General features: G+C 42.9%; 1 protein-coding gene across 3 annotated transcripts in view; it reads right to left on the bottom strand.

The window, feature by feature from the left end:
- Positions 1-616: 616 nt before the first annotated feature.
- The window catches only part of acat2 (acetyl-CoA acetyltransferase 2), a 94,318-nt gene continuing 71,070 nt past the window's right edge, over positions 617-23,864 (bottom strand). For 2 of the 3 annotated variants that reach the window (XM_068044740.1, XM_068044741.1), the window contains 5 exons: positions 22,403-22,546; positions 11,940-12,062; positions 11,671-11,825; positions 2,192-2,302; positions 617-900 (listed from right to left, as the gene is read on the bottom strand). In XM_068044740.1, coding sequence (XP_067900841.1) covers positions 730-900; positions 2,192-2,302; positions 11,671-11,825; positions 11,940-12,062; positions 22,403-22,546 — 704 coding nt within the window. In that variant the 3' untranslated portion in view covers positions 617-729. The remainder of the gene's footprint in view (positions 901-2,191; positions 2,303-11,670; positions 11,826-11,939; positions 12,063-22,402; positions 22,547-23,864) is intronic. The other variant, XM_068044742.1, reaches the window with a different exon arrangement.

The following is a 23,864-nucleotide window of genomic DNA, read 5'->3' as shown; positions in this document are numbered from 1 at the left end:
GTGACCACACTTTAGGAAGGATGTGAGGGTCTTTGAGGGTGCAGAGGAGATTTACCAGAATAGTTCCAGGGATGAGGGATTTTCGCTAAAAGGTTAAGTTGGAGAAGCTGGGGTTGTTCTCCTTAGAGCAAAGGAGATTGAGGGGCAATGTGAGAGAAGTGTACAAGATCATGACTGGTTTAGATTAGGTAGACAAAGAACTGTTTCCATTAGCGGATGGTACAAGGACTAGGGGACACAGATTTAAAGTTTTGACAGGCAACATAGAGGGATCATTGGAAACATATATTAACCCCCATTAACAGGCTCCTTATATAAATAAAAACCCTAACTTTCTGTGGTGAATCGAATTTATTTCTCCAGTGCAACTGCAGCAATTTCTAGACACTCATGGGGAAGCTGATGGCGAGCTTCAGTTTATGTGAGGTTAACAGCAGAGCAGAAGAAATCATCCAGCAATTTGTGGCGATCTGCAACTCATGGCATCTCTCTTCCTCACCAAAAATTGCATTTTTTAATTACACATTAATAACGGTATGCGCTGTGAACTACCCATTATTTTTGAGGCAAATTTTGGGCCAATGTATTGAAGGAGTATAACCAGTCAGTCATTAACAACAGTCTGCAATCACCCTTTAATTTTGTTAAAGCAGTTGTGTGAAATGCCTGCTCAATTTTATCCAGTGCCATTAGTGCAGGGCTTTGTTGCAGCAAAAGCTCAAGTCTGATTCATTGTCTTTCAACACACATTGCTATTCCCATACCACCACCAATACATAAAGCAGCGACCCCATGCTTTCCTCCTGTTCTCTCCAAAGCATAGAGAAGCGTGACCAGGATGCGGCACCCAGACATTCCCAGGGGGTGACCCAAAGCAATAGCACCACCTTGGATGTTTACCTACAAAACACAATCAGATCTAACGTCAATCAATACAACAACTTGTTTTCTAAAACAAAAGTAACTTTATCCTAGAATTTTAACTCTGATTTATCAATCAATTGCTCCTGAAGGCAGTAAATTGTGTGGAAGGTACAGTTCTATGGGAGGAGGCAGCTTCCTGGTATCTGGGTGATGAGTGGGATAATCCTAGCTGGCTCAGCAAAATAATGCAAAAACTAATAAATATGTCTTTTTCAGCTAATAAAAATACCTACATTAACATTATGTCCAAGGCTAGTTGAGAGATGACTGCAAACCCTGGTAGTTGTGATCTGGTCACAAGCTGTACAGAAACTGGATATTCACCAATTACAGGATTATGGGGATCCCTAAACAGGGATGTTCAGTACGGAGCAAAAGGTTTGCTTAAATTCATTGAAAATTTGGAGTTAAGAGTACAATTTAAAAGTTCTTTGATGGCTAAATGAACTGCAAAGTGTTGCATTGAGCAGTACACAGCAGAAACTCGCATGTGTGATCTGTGCTACATTAGCTAAACTCAATAAGCACATTGATAACTGGCTTCAACCCCTTAGGAAGGGAGCTGGGAAAAAACACAGTAATGGTTCTTCCCTCTGATCCATGAATGAGTCCTTGTGAAGAGAATGTGTGAACACTGGATGGCTTTGTTGCAGCACCCCCATGTTTGAATAGCCCACTGCTACTCGCTGACTTGGCTCACAGATGAAGAACTGGCATTTGGGTGAGCTAACAGATGATGGCAATACTCATGCAAGCATACTCTAGTAGGATCTGGCACCTTCAGGAGCAGTGATGGAGAGGGGAGAACACTCAGGGAAGGATTAGACATAAAACACAACACCTTAAGTGCCCAAAATTAAGCTGTCATGTTCTCTGATGCTCTGGGTAAAAAATATAGCAGAACCGTCTCAAGCAAGGGTCTGTTTTTGTCACTGACAACAATGTCCTCTCTGAGCTGCGCAGGTTTGTGGCGACACAGCAATTGGGAATGTGCCACACAGGCGACAAACTAGCCGCTCGCCAGTAGCATGCACAAGTGTGCGGCAATCTTAAAGGCACTGCGCAGCACAACAAACAGGCAGCACACAGCAAAGCAAAATTAGAGGAAACACTGACTGGCACACAAACTCCTGTCTAGCATTTCAATCTGCTCCAATATATTTCTTGTATTCGAGATTGTTGTATAACTCATGCTTTTGCAATACCTGTCTTTTCCAGATACACCATCACAGATACTGTTAAAAGGATTTTTGTATCTACATCTCACCTTTTCTGAGTTTAAACCCAGCTCCTTGACAACAGCGACTGACTGTGCTGCAAAAGCTTCATTAATTTCAAACAGATCAACTTCATCCAGTGTCCAGCCAGCCTTCTCCACCTAGTCAATTTAACAAGTCAGTTAATGGAATCCATGGCTGAGCAGTACTTTTACACAACTATGTGTGCCTCTGGATGCTGCTCTTAATGTAAAAAAAAACTCAACTTGTAGATTTGTTAGAGGGAATACTTACATAGTAAATTCATTATCATGGGTGGTCTCAAGTTAGTGGTCAGCTGAGCCAAGATGCAAAAGCAAGCTATTTCCATGATGCCACATCTCTTATTTTCCCCATGAAGCTTTGCACTGACTTATTCTCATCTGCATGACCGTGAGACAACACCACCAAGCAAGTCAGAGACTTGTGTGACAGAAGCATTAAGTTAGCAAGGCAGGTGTGCACACAGGAAATCACAGAGTTAAGGGATTGAAAAAAGAAAGACACATATTCATAAATATATACAGAGTTGCAGATGGCGACTGTGACAGATGCCACACTTGTGTCTCTATTAGATTATTGATTTTAATTTCTCATTACTAGTAACAACACACAAGGGGTGAATAATCCCACAGAAAAAAGACCAAGCTGTTCAATACAATCTGGTTCAACTTCGAATCCAGGCTTCCTGGATTGGTATCAATGTTTGTGTGTCAGTGAGTGCATTTGACTGGTACCTGTCGAAATAATAGGTGGTTTTAAATACCAATGTTGATTGAATACAGAGGCAGTGGGTTGTACCTGCTTTACAGTACCTTTGACTTTCCAATTGAGATATTTTAACTGGAGGGAAAAATGTCCCGTGCCACTTCAAAGAATGTCTAACATTCTAATTTTAATCATGAGAATCGCTATTCTTTGTGATTGAGCTTTGCTTCAGTAAAACTTCAAAGGATTTAGACTGTGAATGAGTTCACCTCAAGAAGTAGTTTAAAGTCTCCAACCAGCAGTGGGTTGAGGCTAGTGTGATTCTCATTGCATTGTACCATATAAGATCCAGTCATGTTGAAAGATAGCTTAGGGAAAGCATCTTTATTTATCTTTGATAAATGTATAACAACAAACACTTGCATTTATATAGTGCATTTAACACAGGAAAATGTCACAAAACACTTCACAGAAGCATAATCAAAAAAAATTGACAATGAAGCTAAGAAGGAGATTTTAGGAGAAATCAATAAAAGCTTAGCACAAAGATTATAAAGGTTATAAGGCAGGTCTTAAAGAATGAAAGAGAAGTGGAAAAATGGGCTATACTGAAGGTTAGTAAAATATGTAATACACTATTTTGGGATTAATAACATTCACTTAGTGAATTGATTTCCAACAATTTACATTAATATAGCACTTTTATTATGGGGAACAAAGAAATGGCTGACCAACTAAATGCATACTTTGGTTCTGTCTTCACGAAGGAAGACACAAATATCATACCAGAAATGTTGGGGAACACAGGGCTTAGTGAGAGAGAGGAACTGAAGGAAACCAGTATTAGTAGAGAAATGGTGTTGGGGAAATTGCTTGGATTGAAGGCCAATAAATCCCCAGGGCCTGATGGTATGCATCCCAGAGTAGTTTAGTTTAGTTTAGAGACACAGCACTGAAACAGGCCCTTCGGCCCACCGAGTCTGTGCCGACCATCAACCACCCATTTATACCAATCCTACACTAATTCCATATTCCTACCACATCCCCACCTGTCCCCTATATTTCCCTACCACCTACCTATACTAGGGGAAATTTATAATGGCCAGTTAACCTATCAACCAGCATGTCTTTGGCATGTGGGAGGAAACCGGAGCACCCGGAGGAAACCCACGCAGACACAGGGAGAACTTGCAAACTCCACACAGGCAGTACCCAGAATTGAACCCGGGTCGCTGGAGCTGTGAGGCTGCGGTGCTAACCACTGCGCCACTGTGCCGTACTTAAGGAAGTGGCCCTAGAAATAGTGGATGCATTGGTGGTCATCTTCCAAGATTCTATAGTCCCTGGAACAGTTCCTACAGATTGGAGGGGAGCTAATGTAACCTCAGTATTGAAAAAGGGAGGTAGAGAGAAAGCAGGGAATTATAGACCAGTCAGCCTGACATCAGTAGTGGGGAAAATTCTAGAGTCCATTATCAAAGCTTTTATAGCAGAGCACTTGGAGAACAGTGGTAGAATCGGACAGAGTCAGCATGGATTTACGAAAGGGAAATCATGCTTGACAAATCTACTAGAATTCTTTGAGGATGTAACTAGTAGAGTTGACGAGGGGGAGCCAGTGGATGTGGTTTATTTGGACTTTCAGAAGACTTTCGACAAAGTCCCACATAAGAGATTAGCATGTAAAATTAAAGCACATGGGATTGGGGGTAGTGTATTGCAATGGATAGAAAATTGGTTGGCGGACAGGAAACAAAGAGCTAGGACCCCAGCTATTCACAATATATATTGATGATTTAGATGAGGGAATTAAATGTAATATCTCCAAATTTGCAGATGACACAAAACTGGGTGGCAGGGTGAGTTGGACAAGTTGAGTGAGTGGGCTAATGCATGGCAGATGCAGTATAATGTGCATAAATGTGAGGTTATCCACTTTGGTAGTAAAAACAGGAAGGCAGATTATTATCTGAACGGCTATAAACTGAGAGAGGGAAATATGCAGCGAGACCTGGGTGTTCTCGTACACCAGTCGCTGAAGGTAAGCATGCAGGTGCAATAGGCAGTAAAAAAGGCAAATGGTATGTTGGCCTTCATTGCGAGAGGATTCGAGTACAGGAGCAGGGATGTCTTGCTGCAATTTTACAGGACCTTGGTGAGGCCACACCTGGAATATTATGTGCAGTTTTGGTCTCATTATCTGAGGAAGGATGTTCTTGTTATAGAGGGAGTGCAGCGAAGGTTTACCAGACTGATTCCTGGGATGGCGGGACTGACGTATGAGGAGAGATTCGCTGGAGTTCAGAAGAGTGATCATAGAAATCTATAAAATTTTAACAGGACTTGACAGGGTAGATGCAGGAAGGATGTTCCCGATGGTGGGGGAGTCCAGAACCAGGGGTCATAGTCTAAGGATACGGGGCAAACCTTTCAGGACTGAGATGAGGAGAAATTTCTTCACCCAGAGAGTGGTGAGCCTGTGGAATTCGCCACCACGGAAAGCAGTTGAGGCCAATACATTGTATGTTTTCGAGAAGGAGTTAGATATAGCTCTTGGGTCTAAAGGGATCAAAGGGTATGGAGCGAAAGCAGGAACAGGTTACTGTTACAGCCATGATCATAATGAATGGCGGAGCAGGCTCAAAGGGCCGAATGGCCTACTCCTGCTCCTATTTTCTATGTTTCTGTGTTTTAGTAAAAACGTCCCCAGACACTTGAGCCATAAAGGAGATATAAGGATGGGTGACCAAATATTTGGTCAGAGAGGTGAAGTTTAAGGGTTTTAAAGGATGAGAGGTGGATAGATGAGTTTAAGGAGGGAATTCCAGAATGTGGGACCCAGGCAGCTGAAGGCATAGCTACTAATGTGAGGACAAAGGGAAGGAAATGCACAAGATACTGGGGGGAGGTGTCACAGAGTTGGGGTTTGGCAATGTGACACCCTTATTCAAGAAAGGGTTTAAGAACATTCCTCGTAACTACACACCGGTCAGTTTAACATTAGCGATGGGTAAGGTTTTAGAAACAATAATCAGGGGAAAACTCGAAAGACACTTGGAGCCAGCATGGATTTGTCAAAGGCAGATTGTGCTTGACTAATCTAACTGAATTTTTTGATCAAATAATGGGGAAGGTTGATGATGGGAAAGCAATGGATGTTGTCAATATGGATTTTAAGAAAGCGTTTGACAAAGTACCACATAAAAGGCTGGTTAACCAAATTGAGGCTCATGAAATAGGAGGATCAGGGTCAGCTTGGATAAAATAAAATTGGCTTAAGGACAGAAAACAGCAAGTTGTGCTATATATGACTTGGGTATTGGAACACAGAATAAAATTTAAAAATTTGCCAATGATACCAAACTTGGGAGGTGCGGCAGACAGTGAAGATGATACCAATCAACTGCAACAGGACATAAGCTAGCAGAATGAGCAGACAAATGGCAGATGGAATGTAATACATAGACGTTTGTGGTGACGCATTTTGACAAAAGTGACAGGAAGAGGCAATAAAGTCTAAATAAATGGTACAGTTCTAAAGATGGAAAGGAACAGAGGGACCTGGGGGTTCATATGCATAGATCTTTGAAGGTGGCAGGATATATTGAGAGAGTTGTTAGCATAGCATATGGGATCTTGGGCTTCATAAATAAAGGTATTGAGTACAAAAGCAGGTAAGTTATGCTGAACCTTTATAAAACTGGTTCTTCCACAACTGGAGTATTGTGCCCAGTTCTGGTCACTACACATTAGGAAGGATGTGAGGGTCCTTGAGAGGGTGCAGAAGAGATTTACCAGAATGGTTCCAGAGATAAGGGATTTTCGCTACAAAGTGAGGTTGGTGAAGTTGGAGTTATTTTCCTTGGAGCAAAGGAGTTGAGGGGAGATCTGAACGAGGTGTACAAGATTATTACCTTTAGATAAGGTAAATGAAGAAAAGCTGTTCCCATTAGTTGATTGATAATGAAGAGGAAAGCTGTAGACTGCAGGAAGATGTCAATAGACTAGTCAGGGGCAGAACAATGGCAAATGGAGCTCAATCCAGAGAAGTGTGAGGTAATGCATTTGGGGAAGGCTATTATAGTAAGGGAATACACAATAAATGGAAGGATACTGAGAAGTGTAGGGGAAGAGGGACCATGGAGTGCATGTCCACAGATCCCTGAAGATGGCTGGACAGGTAGATAAGGTGATCAAGAAGGGATATGGGATACCTGCCTTTATTAGCCAAGGTATAGAATATCAGAGCTGGGAGGTTATACTGGAACTGTATAAAACACTAGTTCGGCCACAGCTGGAGTACTGCATGCAGTTCTGGTCACCGCACTGTAGGAAAGATGTGCTTGCACTAGAGAGGGTACAGAGGTGATTTACAAGGATGTTACCTGAACTGGAGAGTTTCAGTTATGAGGAAAGATTGGGTAGGCTCGGGTTGTTTTCTTTGGAACAGAGGAGGCTGAGGGGAGATCTAATTGAGTATACAAAATCATGAGGGGACTACATAAGAGTGGTTAGGAAGGCCCTTTTCCCCTTGATTGAGCAGTCTGTAACCAGGGTGCATAGATTTAGGGTAGGAGGTTTAGAGAGGATTTGAGGGGAATTTTTTTTTTACCCAGAGTGTCGTGGGGATCTGGAACTCGCTGCCTACAAGGGTGGTAGAGGCAGAAACCCTCATTACATTGAAAACATACTTGGATATGCACTTTAAGTGGCATAATCTACAAGGCTACAGACCGAGAGCTGATAAGTGGGATTAGGTTGGATGGCTACTTTTCGGCCGAATGGCTTCGTTCTGTGCCGCAAATTTTTATGATTCCATGATGCCATGGACAAGATGGTGAATTGGGCAGAAGGTGGAGTTCAATGTGAAAAGTAATATTCCTACAATCTATGTACCAGGCTTCACCCCAAGCATAAACAGAAAACTAAACCTTAATAATCTAGGGACTGTGATTCACCTCAAACAAAACTGGTAATTGATATCTCTACAATTCAAGGACCAGACTTCGATTCAACTATAACTCAAAAATTATACCCTTACAATCCAATGAACTGGCTTTTGATCAACCAAAAACTAGAAATGATACAATCCTAATCTAGGGACCAGGATTCATCCCCAACCAAAGTTAGAAAAAGATATTATAACCCAGGAACATGGCTTCAACTCAACCATAACTAGAATATAACACTTTTATAATCCAAGGACCAGATTTCAACCCAATTAAAACTGCCAAGAAATACAATTGTAATCTACAGACCAGGTGCAACCTCAACCAGAAAATTATACTTCTAATTCACGAACCAGGCAAAATCTCAATCATAACTAGAAAACAAAACATTTGTTTTCCAGGGCCCAGGCTTCACCCTCAACTAAAACTAGAAAAAAAACCCTTATAATCTAGGGAGCAGACTTTACCTCAACCAAAATTAAAAAATTATACTTATTATCTAAGTACCAGGCTACATCCAAACCATAAATAGAAAATTATATCAGTATAATCCAAGAATCAGGTTTCACCCATAACCAGATTATATCCTTACAATCTCGAGCCCAAGTCTACAGTCAACCAAAAGTATAAAATTATACACTTATAATGCAGGAACCAGCTTTTCCCCAACCAAATCTAGAGAGCAATATATTAATATTCCAAGTACTGATCTTCAATCCAACCAAACTAGAAAAAAAAAACCTTTCAAATCCAGGGACCAGGCTTCAACTCAACTATAAGTAGAAAATGATACTTTCATAATTCAAGGTCCAGGCTTCATTGCAACCAGAATTGGAAAGTTATACCCTTATAAGGTAACCTAGTGAGGACAAAAAGAAAAAGGAAGCATTCGTAAGGGCTGGAAGGCTAGGAACAGACGAATCCCTTGAGGAATATAAAGACAGTAGGAAGGAACTTAAGCAAGGAGTCAGGAGGGCTAAAAGGAGTTATGAGAAGTCATTGGCAAACAGGATTAAGGAAAATCCCAAGGCCTTTTATACGTATATAAAGAGCAAGAGGGTAACCAGGGAAAGGGTTGGCCCACTCAAGGGCAGAGAAGGGAATCTATGTGTGGAGCCAGAGGAAATGGGTGCGGTACTAAATGAGTACTTTGCATCAGTATTCACCAAGTAGAAGGACTTGGTGGATGATGAGCCGAGGGAAGGGAGTGTAGATCGTCTCAGTCATCTCATTATCAAAAAGGAGGTGGTGTTGGGTGTCTTGCAAAGCATTAAGGTAGATAAGTCCCCAGGGCCTGATGGGATTTACCCCAGAATACTGAGGGAGTCAAGGGAAGAAATTGCTGGGGCCTTGACAGAAATCTTTGCATCCTTATTGGCTACAGGTGAGGTCCCAGAGGACTGGAGAATAGCCAATGTTGTTCCTTTGTTTAAGGAGGGTAGCAAGGATAATTCAGGAAATTATAGGCCGGTGAGCCTTACATCAGTGGTAGGGAAATTATTAGAGAGGATTCTTCGGGACAGGATTTACTCCCATTTGGAAACAAATGGACTTATTACCGAGAGGCAGCATGGTTTTGTGAAGGGGAGGTCGTGTCTCACTAATTTGGTTGAGTTTTTTGAGGAAGTGACGAAGATGATTGATGAAGGAAGGGCAGTAGATGTTATCTATATGGACTTCAGTAAAGCCTTTGACAAGGTCCCTCATGGCAGACTGACACAAAAGGTGAAGTCACATGGGATCAGAGGGGAGCAGTGGAAGGGTGCTTTTCTGAATGGAGGGATGTGACTAGTGGTGTTCCGCAGGGATCAATGCTGGGACCTTTGCTGTTTGTAGTATATATAAATGATTTGGAGGAAAATGTAGCTGGTCTGACTAGTAAGTTTGCGGATGATACAAAGGTTGGTGGAGTTGCGGACAGTGATGAGGATTGTCAGAGGATACAGCAGGATATAGATCGGTTGGAGACTTGGGCGGAGAAATGGCAGATGGAGTTTAATTCGGACAAATGTGAGGTAATGCATTTTGGAAGGTCTAATGCAGGTGGGAAGTATACAGTAAATGGCAGAACCCTTAGGAGTATTGACAGGCAGAGAGATCTGGGCGTACAGGTCCACAGGTCACTGAAAGTGGCAACGCAGGTGGATAAGGTAGTCAAGAAGGCATACGGCATGCTTGCCTTCATCAGTCGGGGCATAGAGTATAAAAATTGGCAAGTCATGCTGCAGCTGTACAGAACTTTAGTTAGGCCACACTTGGAATATTGCGTGCAATTCTGGTCGCCACACTACCAGAAGGACATGGAAGCTTTGGAGAGGGTACAGAAGAGGTTTACCAGGATGTTGCCTGGTCTGGAGGGCATTAACTGTGAGGAGAGGTTGGACAAACTCGGATTGTTTTCACTGAAACGGCGGAGGTGGAGGGGCGACATGATAGAGGTTTACAAAGTTGTAAGCAGCATGGATAGAGTGGATAGTCAGAAGCTTTTTCCCAGGGTGGATGAGTCAGTTACTAGGGGACATCGGTTTAAGGTGCGAGGGGCAAAGTTTAGAGGGGATGTGCGAGGCAAGTTCTTTACACAGAGGGTGGTGAGTGCCTGGAACTTGTTGCCAGGGGAGGTGGTGGAAGCAGGTACCATAGAGACGTTTAAGAGGCATCTTGACAAATACATGAATAGGATGGGAATAGAGGGATATGGACCCCGGAAGTGCAGAAGGTTTTAGTTTCGGCAGGCATCAAGATCGGTGCAGGCTTGGAGGGCCGAAAGGCCTGTTCCTGTGCTGTACTGTTCTTTGACAGAGGTGATGGCGAGCAACAGTCCTATGTGTGATAGGACACAACACTGGGATACCATCCCAGATAACATTGGAGTAGTTGAATATTAAGTTTGTAACTTAAGGATCAGCATTTCAAACTGTCCCAGTCATTTAAATTACTTGATTTCAAGAAAACAAGACACTGAACTATTTCTGGCAGGTTAACATCGAATGATTTCTATTTTGAAACTCTGTGAAGAAACAATAGTCCCTTTCTTGACATTCACATTTATCCTCCATAAAAATCATAAGCAACAAGCTACAGCACTGGCAACTACCCGACAATGTGGAAAATTGCCCAGGTACGTCCTGTCCACAAAAATCAGTCTATGCTCAATCATCAACAAAGTGATGGAAGGTATTGTTGACAATGCCATCGAGTGGCACTTACACAGAAGTAACCTGCTCACCGATGCTCAGTTTGGGTTCTGCCGGGGGCAGTCGGCTCCAGACCTCATTACAGCCTTGGTTCAAACATGGACAGAGGACCAGATTTCCAAAGGTAACATAAAAGTGACTGCCCTCGACATCAAGGCGGCATTTGACTGCGCGTGGTATCAAGGAGCCCTAGAAAAACTGAAGTCAATGGGAATCAGGAGGAAAACTCTTCATTGGTTGTAGTCATACCTAGCGCATAGGAAGATGGTTGTGGTTGTTGAAGGCCGATCATCTCAGCCCCAGGACATCACTGCAGGAGTTCCTCAGTGTAGTGTCCTAGGCCCAACCATCTTCAGCTGCTTCATCAATGACCTTCCTTCAAATCGTAAAGGTCAGAAGTGGGGATTTTTGCTGATGATTGAAAGAATTTAAAAAAACTAAGACTGAACTTTTTATTTTCTGAAAGGGAGAGGTTTTTCTACTGATTTTTCTAATGGAATTATCGGACTTATCCGATGAAATAACCAAGAAAGAAAAATGAAATATTCTGTTATATTTTGCTACATTCTGTATGATATATGTAATACAGTGAGGCCTAGTATTAACGAACAAAGCTCCAAAGGAGCTTGCTTGTCTTACCGCTTTCCTTATTGCTGGTATAGGGCCAATTCCCATAATAGCAGGATCCAATCCAGCCTGTGCCCAGGATACAATACGTGCCAAAGGTGTCAGATTTCTTTTAAGAGCTTCTGATTTCTTCATCAGAATTACAGCTGCCGCCCCATCATTTATACCTGCCGCAAAAGGAACAGGAAGCAAAATAACATCGATCCAGTTACTGTGATAGCCAATCACTCTGCTGAGAAAATGAAAATGACAGGAGTTTAAAGGAAAGGCACCTCACTCACCTGATGCATTAGCAGCAGTGACGCTGCCAGTCCCATCACTTAAAAAACACGGCTTCAGTTTTGACATCACTTCATAGCTGCTCCCGTGACGGGGAAATTCATCAGCTGACACTTCAATAGAGCCTGCGAAAGATATGTTTACGTCCAGTTATTTATAAGCAGAAGCCAACACCGAACACGTTAACAGCACTTTCAGACAGACCCCTGGTGCAGTTTCATTGTTGGTGTCCTTTTCATGTGAAAACCACTGAAACTAACATCTACTTCACACCCCAACAAGCATTCAGAACAAAAGGATGAAATGCATGTATGATGTACCAATTTTTACTGTCCTAATACCCTGAGTTTGTATTTTTCAGTGCTATTCTTTACTCATGGTGCAGAATATGTCCAGGATCTGTTTTACTATAGTCTGTACAGAACTAATAATAAGAGAGAGCTGAAGTTGGGAATGGAAAAAATCCCATTGGTACAGTAGAGGCGTTTCACCAAGGGAGCTTTACACTGAAGTGGTTTTAGAGGGAGAAAGTACAACAATCAACCAATAAGTTATCAAATTTATTTGATAGAGGATGAAATGCCCATGGGATTGGATGCATTCAAATTACAAATGGATCATCAATTCATCCAGTACAATGCCCCTAAAGATAACACACTAGGAAAAAAAGGAGAAAAGCATTTTAATACCCAGCACTGACATTGCTTGCATGCCAAAAAACATAACTAGCAGAAACAGAGTATACCACCATAATGTTAAACTTCAGGAGTGAGCAAGTGTGGCCACCAAACCCTGATAATTTTGCTCCTGAGGCTAAATGACTAGGTCCTGTTTGTGTCTTTATATCTTATTGTTACGACCAGGTGAGAAAGGGGTCTACGGGTCCCGAGCAGCCTTCACCTGGTCTTACCGTAACAGGGTTTAATTTTAAACACACCGTGTTTTTAGCACCCCCTTGGTGTATGCTTATTCACCGCTTTTCAATTATAAGGCAAAGAAACCAGTACAAACAGGTTTCCTTAGATTTAAAGAAGAAAAGTTGAAATTTATTAAACTTAAACTCTAATTCGGTTGACGCCTATGGATACATGGCACGCCCATGCTAGCATGCATACGCGAGACACACATGCAGATGGAGACAGAAAAGAGAAGACAATAAAGTGGAAAAGTTTGAGGCAATATCTGAAGAGTTTTTGTTACGGTTCTTCAAGCTCACTGTAGAGTCATTGATTGTAGGTCGATCTTGCTTTTTGTGGGGCCCAGTATTCTTCGAAAACCTTGTTGCTGTAGGAGACTTTTCTCTCTTGGTTTTCATGTGTCTTCTTCAGTGGGTTTTGGAGTTTCATGAGAAAGAGATGGGAGCAGACAGGAGAGAGATCTTCACAGTCCAGGAGCAAACAGTCTTTCTGAGTTCAAACTGTTTGCACAATTCAGAAGAACAGAAACATAGAAAATAGGAGTAGGCCATTTGGCCCTTCGAGCCTGCTCTGCCATTCATTATGATCATGGCTGATCATCCAACTCAGTAACCTGTTCCCGCATTCGCCCCATACGCTTTGATCCCTTTAGAGCCAAGAGCTATATCTAACTCCTTCTTGAAAACATACAATGTTTTTGCCTCAACTGCTTTCTGTGGTAGTGAATTCAACAGGTTCACCACTCTCTGGGTGAAGAAATTTCTCTTCAACTCAGTCCTGGAAGGTTTACCCCGTATCCTTAGACTATGACCCTTTGGTTCTGGATTCCCCCACCATTGGGAACATCCTTCCTGCATCTACCCTGTCAAGTCCTGTTAGAATTTTATAGGTTTCTATGATCTCCCCTTACTCTTCTGAACTCCAGCCAATATAATCCTAACCAACTCAATCTCTCCTCACGTCAGTCCCGCCATCCTAGGAATCAGTCTGGTAAACCTTCGCTGCACTCCCTCTATAGCAAGGACATCCCCCCTCAGATAAGGAGACCAAAACTGCACACAATATTCCAGGTGTGGCCTCACCAAGGCCCTGTATAATTGCAGCAAGATATCCCTGCTCCTGTACTCGAATTCTCTTGCTATGAAGGCCAACATACCATTTGCCTTTTTTACCGCCTGTTGCAACTGCATGCTTACCTTCAGCGACTGGTGTACGAGAACACCCAGGTCTCGCTGCATATTCCTCTCTCTCAGTTTATAGCCATTCAGATAATAATCTGCCTTCCTGTTTTTGCTACCAAAGTGGATAAGCTCACATTTATCTACATTATACTGCATCTGTCATGCATTTGCCCACTCACTCAACTTGTCCAAATCACCCTGAAGCCTCTCTGCATCCTCCTCACAACTCACCCAGTTTTGTCTCATCTGCAAATTTGAAGATATTACATTTAGTTTCCTCATCTAAATCATGAATATAAATTGTGAATAGCTGGGGTCCCAGCACCAATCCCTGTGGTACCCCACTAGTTACTGCCTGCCATTCAGAAAAAGACCCATTTATCCTTACTCCTGGTTTCCTATCTGCCAACCAATTTTCTATCCATCGCAATACACTACCCCCAATTCCATGTGCTTTAATTTTACATGCTAATCTCTTATGTGGGACTTTGTTGAAAGTCTTCTGAAAGTCCAAATAAACTACATCCACTGGCTGTCCCTCATCAACTCCAGTAGTTACATCCTCGAAGAATTTCAGTAGATTTGTCAAGCATGATTTCCCTTTCGTAAATCCATGCTGACTCTGTCCGATTCTATCACTGTTCTCTAAGTGCTCTGCTATAAAATCTTTGATAATGGCCTCTAGAATATTCCCCACTACCGACGTCAGGCTAACTGGTCTATAATTCCCTGCTTTCTCTCTACCTCCCTTTTTAAATAGTGGGGTTACATTAGCTCCACTCCAATCTGTAGGAACTGTTCCAGAGTCTATAGAATCTTGAAAGATGACCACCAATGCATCCACTATTTCTAGGGCCACTTCCTTAGGTACTCTGGGATGCAGACCATCGGGCCCTGGGGATTTATCGGCCTTCAATGCCATCAATTTCCCCAACACCATTTCTCTACTAATAGTGATTTCCTTCAGTTCCTCTCTCTCACTAAGCCCTGTATTCCCCAACACATTTCTGGTATGATATTTGTATCTTCGTGAAGACAGAACCAAAGTATGCATTTAGTTGGTCAGCCATTTCTTTGTTCCCCATAATAAATTCCCCTGTTTCTGACTGTAAGGGACCTACATTTGTCTTCACAAATCTTTTTCTTTTCACATACCTATAGAAACTTCTACTGTCAGTTTTTATATTCTCCACATGCTTGCTCTCGTACTCTATTTTCCCCTTCTTAATCAATCCTTTGGTCCTCCTTTGCTGAATTCTAAACCGTTCCCAATCCTCAGTTCTGTTGTTTTTTTCTGGCAAATTTATATGCCTCTTCCTTGGATCTAATGCCATCTCTAATTTCCCTTGTAAGCCATGGTTTGGCTACCTTTCCTGTTTTACTTTTGCGCCAGACAGGGATAAACAATTGTTGCAGTTCATCCATGCGCTCTTTAAATGTTTGCCATTGCCTATCCACCACCATCGCTTTAAGTAACGTTTCCCAATCCGTCATAGCCAACTCGCGCCTCATACCTTTGTAGTTTCCTTTACTAAGATTCAGGACCCTAGTTTCAGAATCAACTATGTCACTCTCCATCTTGATGAAGAATTCTATCATATTATGGTTGCTCATCCCCAAGGGATCTCACACCACTAGATTGACAATTATTCCTCTCTCACTACACAATACCCAGTCTAGGATGGCCTGTTCTCTAGTTGGTTCCTCAACGTATTGGTCCAGAAAACCATCCCGTATACACTCCAAGAATTCCTCCTCTATGGCATTGTGACTAATTTGATATGCCCAATTTATATGCAGATTAAAGTCACCCATAATTATAGATGTTCCTTTATTGCATGCGTCTCTAATTTCCTGTTTAATGCCATTCCCAACAGCACTACCACAGTTTGGGGGTCTATATAAAACCCCCACTAACGTTTTTTGCCCCTCGGTGTTTCTCAGCTCTACCCATACAGATTCCACATCGTCAGAGCTAATATCTTTCCTCACTATTGCGTTAATTTCCTCTTTAACCAGCAATGCAACTCCACCGCCTTTTGCTTTTTGTCTGTCCTTCCTAAATAGTGAATACCCCTGGATGTTCATTTCCCATCCCTGGTCACCTTGCAGCCATGTCTCCGTAATCCCAACTATATCATACCCGTTTACATCTATTTGCACGATTAATTCATCCATTTTATTGCGAATGCTCCGCGCATGAAGGCACAAAGCCTTAAGGCTTGTATTTTTAACATTACTTGTCCCCTTCTCTCTATTTTTCACTGTGGCCCTGTTTGATTCAGGCCCTTAATTTCTCTGCCTATCACTTTTCTTATTCCCCTACTGTCTTTTGTTCTCGTCTTTGATTCCCCCTCCTCTGACTCCTTGCAAAGGTTCCCACCCCCCTGCCATTTTAGTTTAAACCCTCCCCAGCCACTCTAGCAAATACTTCCCCTAGGATATCAGTCCCGGTCCTGCCCAGGTGTAACCCATCCAGTTTGTACTGGTCCCATCTGCCCCAGAACTGGTCCAAATGTCCCAGGTATCTAAAATCCTCCCCCTCACACCATCTCTTCAGCCGATATATCCTGCTATTTCTACTCTGACTAGCATGTGGCACTGGTAGTAATCCTGAGATCACTAGCTTTGAGGTCCTACTTTTCAACTTACTCCCTAGCTCCCTATATTCTGATATTCTGCTTTTAGGACCTCATCCTTTTTTTTTTTTACTTGTGTCATTTGTACCAATGAGTACCATGACCACTGGCTGTTCACCCTCCCCTTTCAGAACGTCCTGTAACCGCTCTGAGACATCCTTGGCCCGAGCACCAGGGAGGCAACATACCATCCTGGAGTCTCTTTTGCAGCCACAGAAACACCCATCTATTCCCCTTACAATTGAATCCCCTATAACTATTGCATTCCCATACTTTTTACTCCTTCCCTGTGCAGCAGAGCCAAACATGGTGCAACGAATTGGGCTGTTGCTGCTTTCCCCTGAGAGGCCATTCCCCCCAACAGTATCCAAAGCAGTATACCTGTTTTGCAGGGGAATAGCCACAGGAGATTCCTGAACTGCCTGCCTAGCCCTCTTGCTCTGCCTGGTGGTCACCCATTCCCTTCCTGCCTGTGGAATCTGAGCCTGCGGTGTGACCACCTCTCTATACGTGCTATCCACGATACTCTCCGCCTCGTGGTTGCTCCACAGTGTCCCCAGCTGCCGCTCCAGCTCCAAAACCCGGGCTTCCAGGAACTGCAGCTGGAGACACTTCCTGCACACATGCTGGTCCCAGGCACTGGAATTGTTCCCGGCTTTCGACATGGAGCACGAGGAGCACACCACGGCTTTGAGCTCTCCTGCCATGACTTAACCTTTACTCTAGGACCCTTCTTTCCTGGTCCTCGTCACTACAGAACTCCCAAAAAAAAACTACTTACTACATATTAAAGCAAGCAAGTCCAGTAAGCAGGACGGGCAGGGGCAGTACAGGGAGCATGGAAGGTCTGGTAGGCTAAACTGCATTTACTTTAATGCAAGAAGCCTTACAGGTAAGGCAGATGAACTCAGAGCAGGGATCGGTACACGGGATTGTGATATTATAGTTACTATGGAAACGTGGTTGAGGGATGGGCAGGACTGGCAGCTCAATGTTCCGGGGTACTGATGCTTCTGGCGTGACAGGTGTGGAGGTAAGGGAGGAGGGGGTGTTGCACTGTTGATTAGAGAGGACATCACGGCGGTACTTAGAGAGGATATCCCGGGGGGAACGTCCAGTGAGGCCATATGGGTAGAACTCAGAAATAAGAAAGGGGTGATCACTTTGATGGGATTATACTATAGGCCCCCCAATTTTCAGAGGGAATTGGAGGGGCATATATGTAGGGAAATCACAGATAGGTGTAGGAATTATAGGGTTGTAATAGTAGGTGATTTTAACTTCCCTAATATTGACTGGGACTGCATTAGTGCTAAGGGATCAGATGGAGAAGAATTTAAGTGCGTCCAGGATAGTTTTCTGAAGCAGTATGTGGATGGCCCTACTAGAGAAAGGGCTACACTCAACCTCCTCTTAGGAAATGAGGCTGGGCAGGTGGTTGATGTGCCAGTGGGGGAGCACTTTGGGACCAGTGACCATAACTCTATTAGCTTCAAGATAGTTATGGAAAAGGATAGGACTGGGGTGCAAGTACATAGTTCCCTGAAAATGGCAGCACAGGTAGACAGGGTGGTGAAGGTGGTGTAGGGCATGCTTGCCTTCATTGGCCAAGGCACTGAGTACAAGAGTTGGGACGTCATGTTACAGTTGTACATAACGTTGGTTCGGTCGCATTTGGAGTACTGTGTGCAGTTCTGGTCGCTGCACAACAGGAAAGATGTGATTAAGCTGGAGAGGGTGCAGAAAAGATTCACAAGGATGTTGCCTGGTTTGGAGGGCTTGAGTTATAAAGAGAGATTGGAAACGCTGGGTCTGTTTTCCCTGGAGCGAAGGAGGCTGAGACGGGACATGATAGAGGTATATAAAATTATGATAGGCATAGATAGGGTAGATAGCCAGAGTCTGTTTCCCATGGTAGGGGTGACTAAAACTAGAGGGCATAGATTTAAGGTGAGAGGGAGGAGGTTTAAAGGGGATCAAAGGGGTAAATTTTTCACACAAAGAATAGTGGGCATCTGGAACGAGCCGCCAGAGGAGGTGGTGGAAGCAGGAACAGTAGCAACATTTAAGAGGCATCTGGACAGGTACTTGAATGAGCAAGGCATAGAGGGATAAGGAATTAATGCAGGCAGGTGGGATTAGTATAGATAGGCATTATGGTCGGCATGGACGCGGTGGGCCGAAGGACCTGTTTCTATGCTGTACGACTCTATGACTCTATATGAAAATAAACTGTAAACCTTTCTTACCTTAGATACTTAGCCAGCTATTTAGAGCTATTCCCTAACAGCAGTGACTCACCAACCAATCACCTTGCAGCTTTCCTATGACGTCACTGTTGGCTTTTTTTTTCTTTTTTTTCCAAAACTTCGGCACGCTGGAAGAGGTTCGACTGCTCTCCACTCCTGAAGGTAAGTGAAGGCCCCGAGCCTCGCGTTGGATTTATCCGCTCCCGGTTCTGGTTGTTGCCACACAGGTCCGACTGCTCTCCACTGCTGAAGGTAAGTCAATCCAGGTTGCCTAGCAGGTTAGTCATGTGACTAACTGGTTTGACCACGTCTTGGATTGTATCACCTTAGCAGTCTCTTACATATCTGGTGATCAAGGTCCATTGTGGGTTGAACGTGTCCTTTGTCCTTCCAAGCACTGTCTGTAATATGCAAATGTAATTTCCAGCCATGGTTGATCTGTTTAACAAGTCCTTTCTTCATTCCAGTAACAGTTTAAAATCAATGTTCATGACAAAATTAATGTGCCTCATTCTTGGCAGGTGGGGGCCTAGCATGACAATTATTCACTGGTTTGAATTTAGTGGGCCTAGAGGTCCATTCATTGGTGGCTAAAGCCTAAATTAGAACACTAAGATCTATTAATATCAGCAACTTGAGATCCGTGCAAATTAATATTTACATGGGTCCAAATATGCAAATGAACAGGAACATGTATTTAAATAGGCACATAAGTGAGATCAAAGATTAAACTATATAGGAGACATGAGGCTCCGTATGACCCATGAAGACCATTCTGCTGTTAAAGATTCTGTTGATAAGATGGTGAAGTTACAACAGTTCTCTCTTAATTTGCTTCAGTTGTTATGCAACATCAAACACAGAAACATAGAAAAATAGGAGCAGGAGTAGGCCATTTGGCCCTTCGAGCCTACACCGCCATTCAATACGATCATGGCTGATCATCCAAACTCAGTATCCTGTTCCCGCTTTCTCCTGGTATCCCTTGAATCCTTTAGCCCTAAGAAATATATCTAACTCTTTCTTGAATATATTTAATGATTTGGCCTCAACTGCTTTCCGTAGTAGAAAATTCCACAGATTCACCATTCTCTGGGTGAAGAAATCCTGCCTCATCTCAGTCCTAAATGGCTTACCCCTTATCCTTAGACTGTGACCCCTGGTCCTGGGCTCCCCTGCCATCGGATACATCCTTACTGCATCTAGTCTGTCCAGTCTTGTTAGAATTTTGTAGGCTTCTATGAGATCCCCTCTCATTCTTCTAAACTCTAGCGAATACAAGCCTAATCGACCCAATCTCTCTTCATATGTCAGTCCTGCCATCCCAGGAATCAGTCTGGTGAGCCTTCGCTGCACTCCCTCCATAGCAAGAACATCCTTCCACAGATAAGAAGAACAAAACACTCCAGATGTGGTCTCACCAAGGCCCTGTATAATTGCAGCAAGACATCCTTGCTCCTGTACTCGAATCCTCTCGCTATGAAGGCCAAAATACCATTTGCTTTCTTAACTGCCTGCTGCACCTGCATGCTTACTTTCAGCGACTGGTGCACAAGGACACCCAGGTCTTGCCACACCTCCCCCTTTCCCAATCTATAGCCGTTCAGATAATAATCTGCCTTTCTGTTTTTGCCACCAAAGTGGATAACCTCACATTTATCCACATTATACTGCATCTGCCATGTATTTGCCCACTCACTCAACCTGTCCAAACCACATTGGAGCTTCTCTATATCCTCCTCACAGCTCCCACTCCCACCCAGCTTTGTGTTGTCTGCAAACTTGGATATATTACATTTAATTCCCTCATCTATATTATTAATATATATTGTGAATAGCTGGGGTCCTAGCACTGATCCCTGCGGTACCCCACTAGTTACTGTCTGCCACTCGGAAAAAGACCCGTTTATTCCTACTCTTTATTTCTTGTCTGCCAACCAGTTCTCTAACCATGTCAGTACCTTACCCCCAATCCCATCTGCTTTAATTTTGCACGCTAATCTCTTATGTGGGTCCACATCGAAAGCCTTCTGAAAGTCCAAATACACCACATCCACTGGTTCTCCCTTATCTATTCTACTAGTTACATCCTCAGAAAATTCCAGTAGATTTGTCAAGCATGATTTCCCTTTCATAAATCCATGTTGACTTTGTCTGATCCTGTCACTGTTTTCCAAGTGCTCTGCTATTACATCTTTTATAATGGACTCCAGCATTTTCCCCACTACTGACGTGGCTAACCGGTCTATAATTCCCCATTTTTTCTCTACCTCCCTTTTTAAATAGTAGGGTTACATTAGCTACCCTCCAATCCGTTGGAACTGTTCCAGAATCTATAGAATTTTGAAAAATGACCAACAATGCATCCACTATTTCTAGGGCCACTTCCTTAAGTACTCTGGGATGTAGATTATCAGGCCCTGGTGATTTATCAGTCAAGTCAAGTCACTACTATAAATGTTGAAAGAAACAATTAACACTTATATAAAAGCAAAATAATGCAGGTGCTAGTAATCTGAAATAAAAACAGAAAGTGCTAGAAATACTCAGCAGGTCAGGCAGCATCGGTAGAGAGAAGCAGAGTTAACGTTTCAGGTCTGCGACCTTTCATTAGAACCTTTCATTAACACTTATAATTTAATTAGTGCTCTAACTTGAACTCAGCTTTACAAATATCCCACATACTAAAACTGATTGCTGGTAAAATCAATCAGAGACACAAAGGAGGAAAAGGGCTACAGCATAACAGGCCACACCATAAACTTGTGGCATCAGTACCACTGCTGTCAGTGTCTACAGACTGAGTGTGGCTGTGTGCTTTTATAGTCGCTACATAAATAATTGGCGCCAGGTCCCTTTGAAGGATTGACTGTTAAATGCTGTACAGACCAGGAAGACCCAAGATTGATAGGTAAATTGGCCATTATAAATTGCTCCTAGTATAGGTAGGTGGTGGGGGAATATAGGGACAGGTGGGGATGTGGTAGGAATATGGGATTAGTGTAGGATTAGTATAAATGGGTGGTTGATGGTCGGCACAGAGTCGGTGGGCCGAAGGGCCTGTTTCAGTGCTGTATCTCCAAATAAAATAAAATAAATAAATTCATTCTGCACCTTCATACCAAACTGGGTGATGCAATTGGTCTAGGTGCTCTTGAGCCAAGGGAAAGGCTCAACTGCTAGCTGCCATCTAGAAATTGCTGCTGGAAGTACAAATGTGTATGAACACTTGGAAGGATCAAGGTACCACTTGACTTGGTGGAGGTGCCCTCTGCAAAATCAAATAGCCTGTGACATGTACAGTCAAAGCTGACAGATGAATGAATCTATGATTAGGGTTAAATATCAATGCCCCAGTGTCAGGCAGCACTTTCAGAATAGGAAGGGTGAAGTTACTTGATGTCTCCCACAAAAAGCAAAGCTTACCCACAATCAATGTTAAAGATTGCACTACCTCCTTTGAAGGATCGCGCCAATACCTTTTCTAGATTTGACAGAGACGGGGACAATTTCCTTCTCAAAAAATCCAGCTTTTTGTGCCATTTCAGTTCTTTTCTGGGACTGTACAGCAAACTTATCCTGTTCCTCTCGGCTAACGTTCCACATTTTGGCCACATTCTCGGCTGCACAAGGAGAGGAAAAACAATAATAACACATCGCGCTGTAAAAATCATGATTAGCTGCTCTCCCGATTGTAGAAATGAAGATCAGGCAGGGTATATAACAGGCAGTTTATCCAATATTGCTTTTTTTTTTACATTATTTGCCATAGTCAAAATGACTCCCCTTGTCTAAGAACTTGGTGCTGGGCGGTATTGTTCAGTGTGCTGTGATCACTTCACACAGTTCTTGTTTTATTTATTTCTTCTGATCTTTCAAGCACCTCCTGCAAAATAAACTAGCCTTAATCAAAAACAGTGGCCAAATTTCCTATCACAAAGAAACATATGGGTATAGCCTTGGTGGACTGAAACTCCAAGCTTTTCCCAGTTCCTATGTGATAGCCTGACTAAAAATCAGCAAACCTTGCTGTAAGGCACGCTGGTTCAGCAGGCTTGTCTGCTGGCATGCCCTGTGCCCTGCTACCCAATGTCCACTCGAATGTCCTTAGTTTCACTTTATGATTCAGAAGCAGAATTAACTCAAGTGCCAACATTTAACATATCGCTAAACTAGGCATGACAGATCACATTTCCATAGCACAAACCAGTCAGACTTTTCCAGGTGATGCTCTACTCTCAAATGCTGGAGAAAACTTACCCACACCCTTAAATCCACAGTATTTAAAGGTTTATTTTATCGCCCACTTTAGAATCATCATTCACACACCCTTTTTTACACCCTCTTTCACATATCTTCTACTTGGCAAGTCAAAAGGTTGGCTATGGCAACACTCTTTGCAACTGAAATAAGTACAACTGAGCAAAGGGAACAACTGTTCATCCTAGCCATGTCCCTCATTCAGTGCTGTATGATCACATTATTGCCATGCATTTGGATTCACAGCTATAACTGGAGCAGAAATAACAGAATACATATTGTATACAGAATGTATATTGTGCCTTTCATGTCCTCAGGATGTTCCAAAGTGCTTACAGCCAATGAAGTACTTTTGAAGTATAGTCACTGTTGTAATATAAGGAAATGTTTCAGTTGTGGGATAAAGATTGGCTAGCGAACCAGGAGAACTCCAGTTCTCTTCAAATAATGTCAGGGGATCTTTTACATCCACCAGAGTGGGCAGATGCTGCTTGCATTTAACATCACACTGGAAAGATGGCATTCCCTTGCTGCTGCACTGAAATTTTAGCCTAGATTGCATGCTCAAGTCTCTGAAGTGGGATTCAGTAGTGAGAGTGCTACCACTGAGCCAAGATTGGCGCTTAAAGGAACAAATTTCTCTCAGGTTTGCAACAGTATCCACTTGATTCACTCACATGC

Source organism: Heterodontus francisci, chromosome 13 (genome assembly GCF_036365525.1).
Source record: "Heterodontus francisci isolate sHetFra1 chromosome 13, sHetFra1.hap1, whole genome shotgun sequence".
Taxonomy (NCBI): domain Eukaryota; kingdom Metazoa; phylum Chordata; class Chondrichthyes; order Heterodontiformes; family Heterodontidae; genus Heterodontus; species Heterodontus francisci.
Note: the sequence above shows the minus strand (reverse complement) of the source record. Positions and strands in the feature narration are given on the sequence as shown.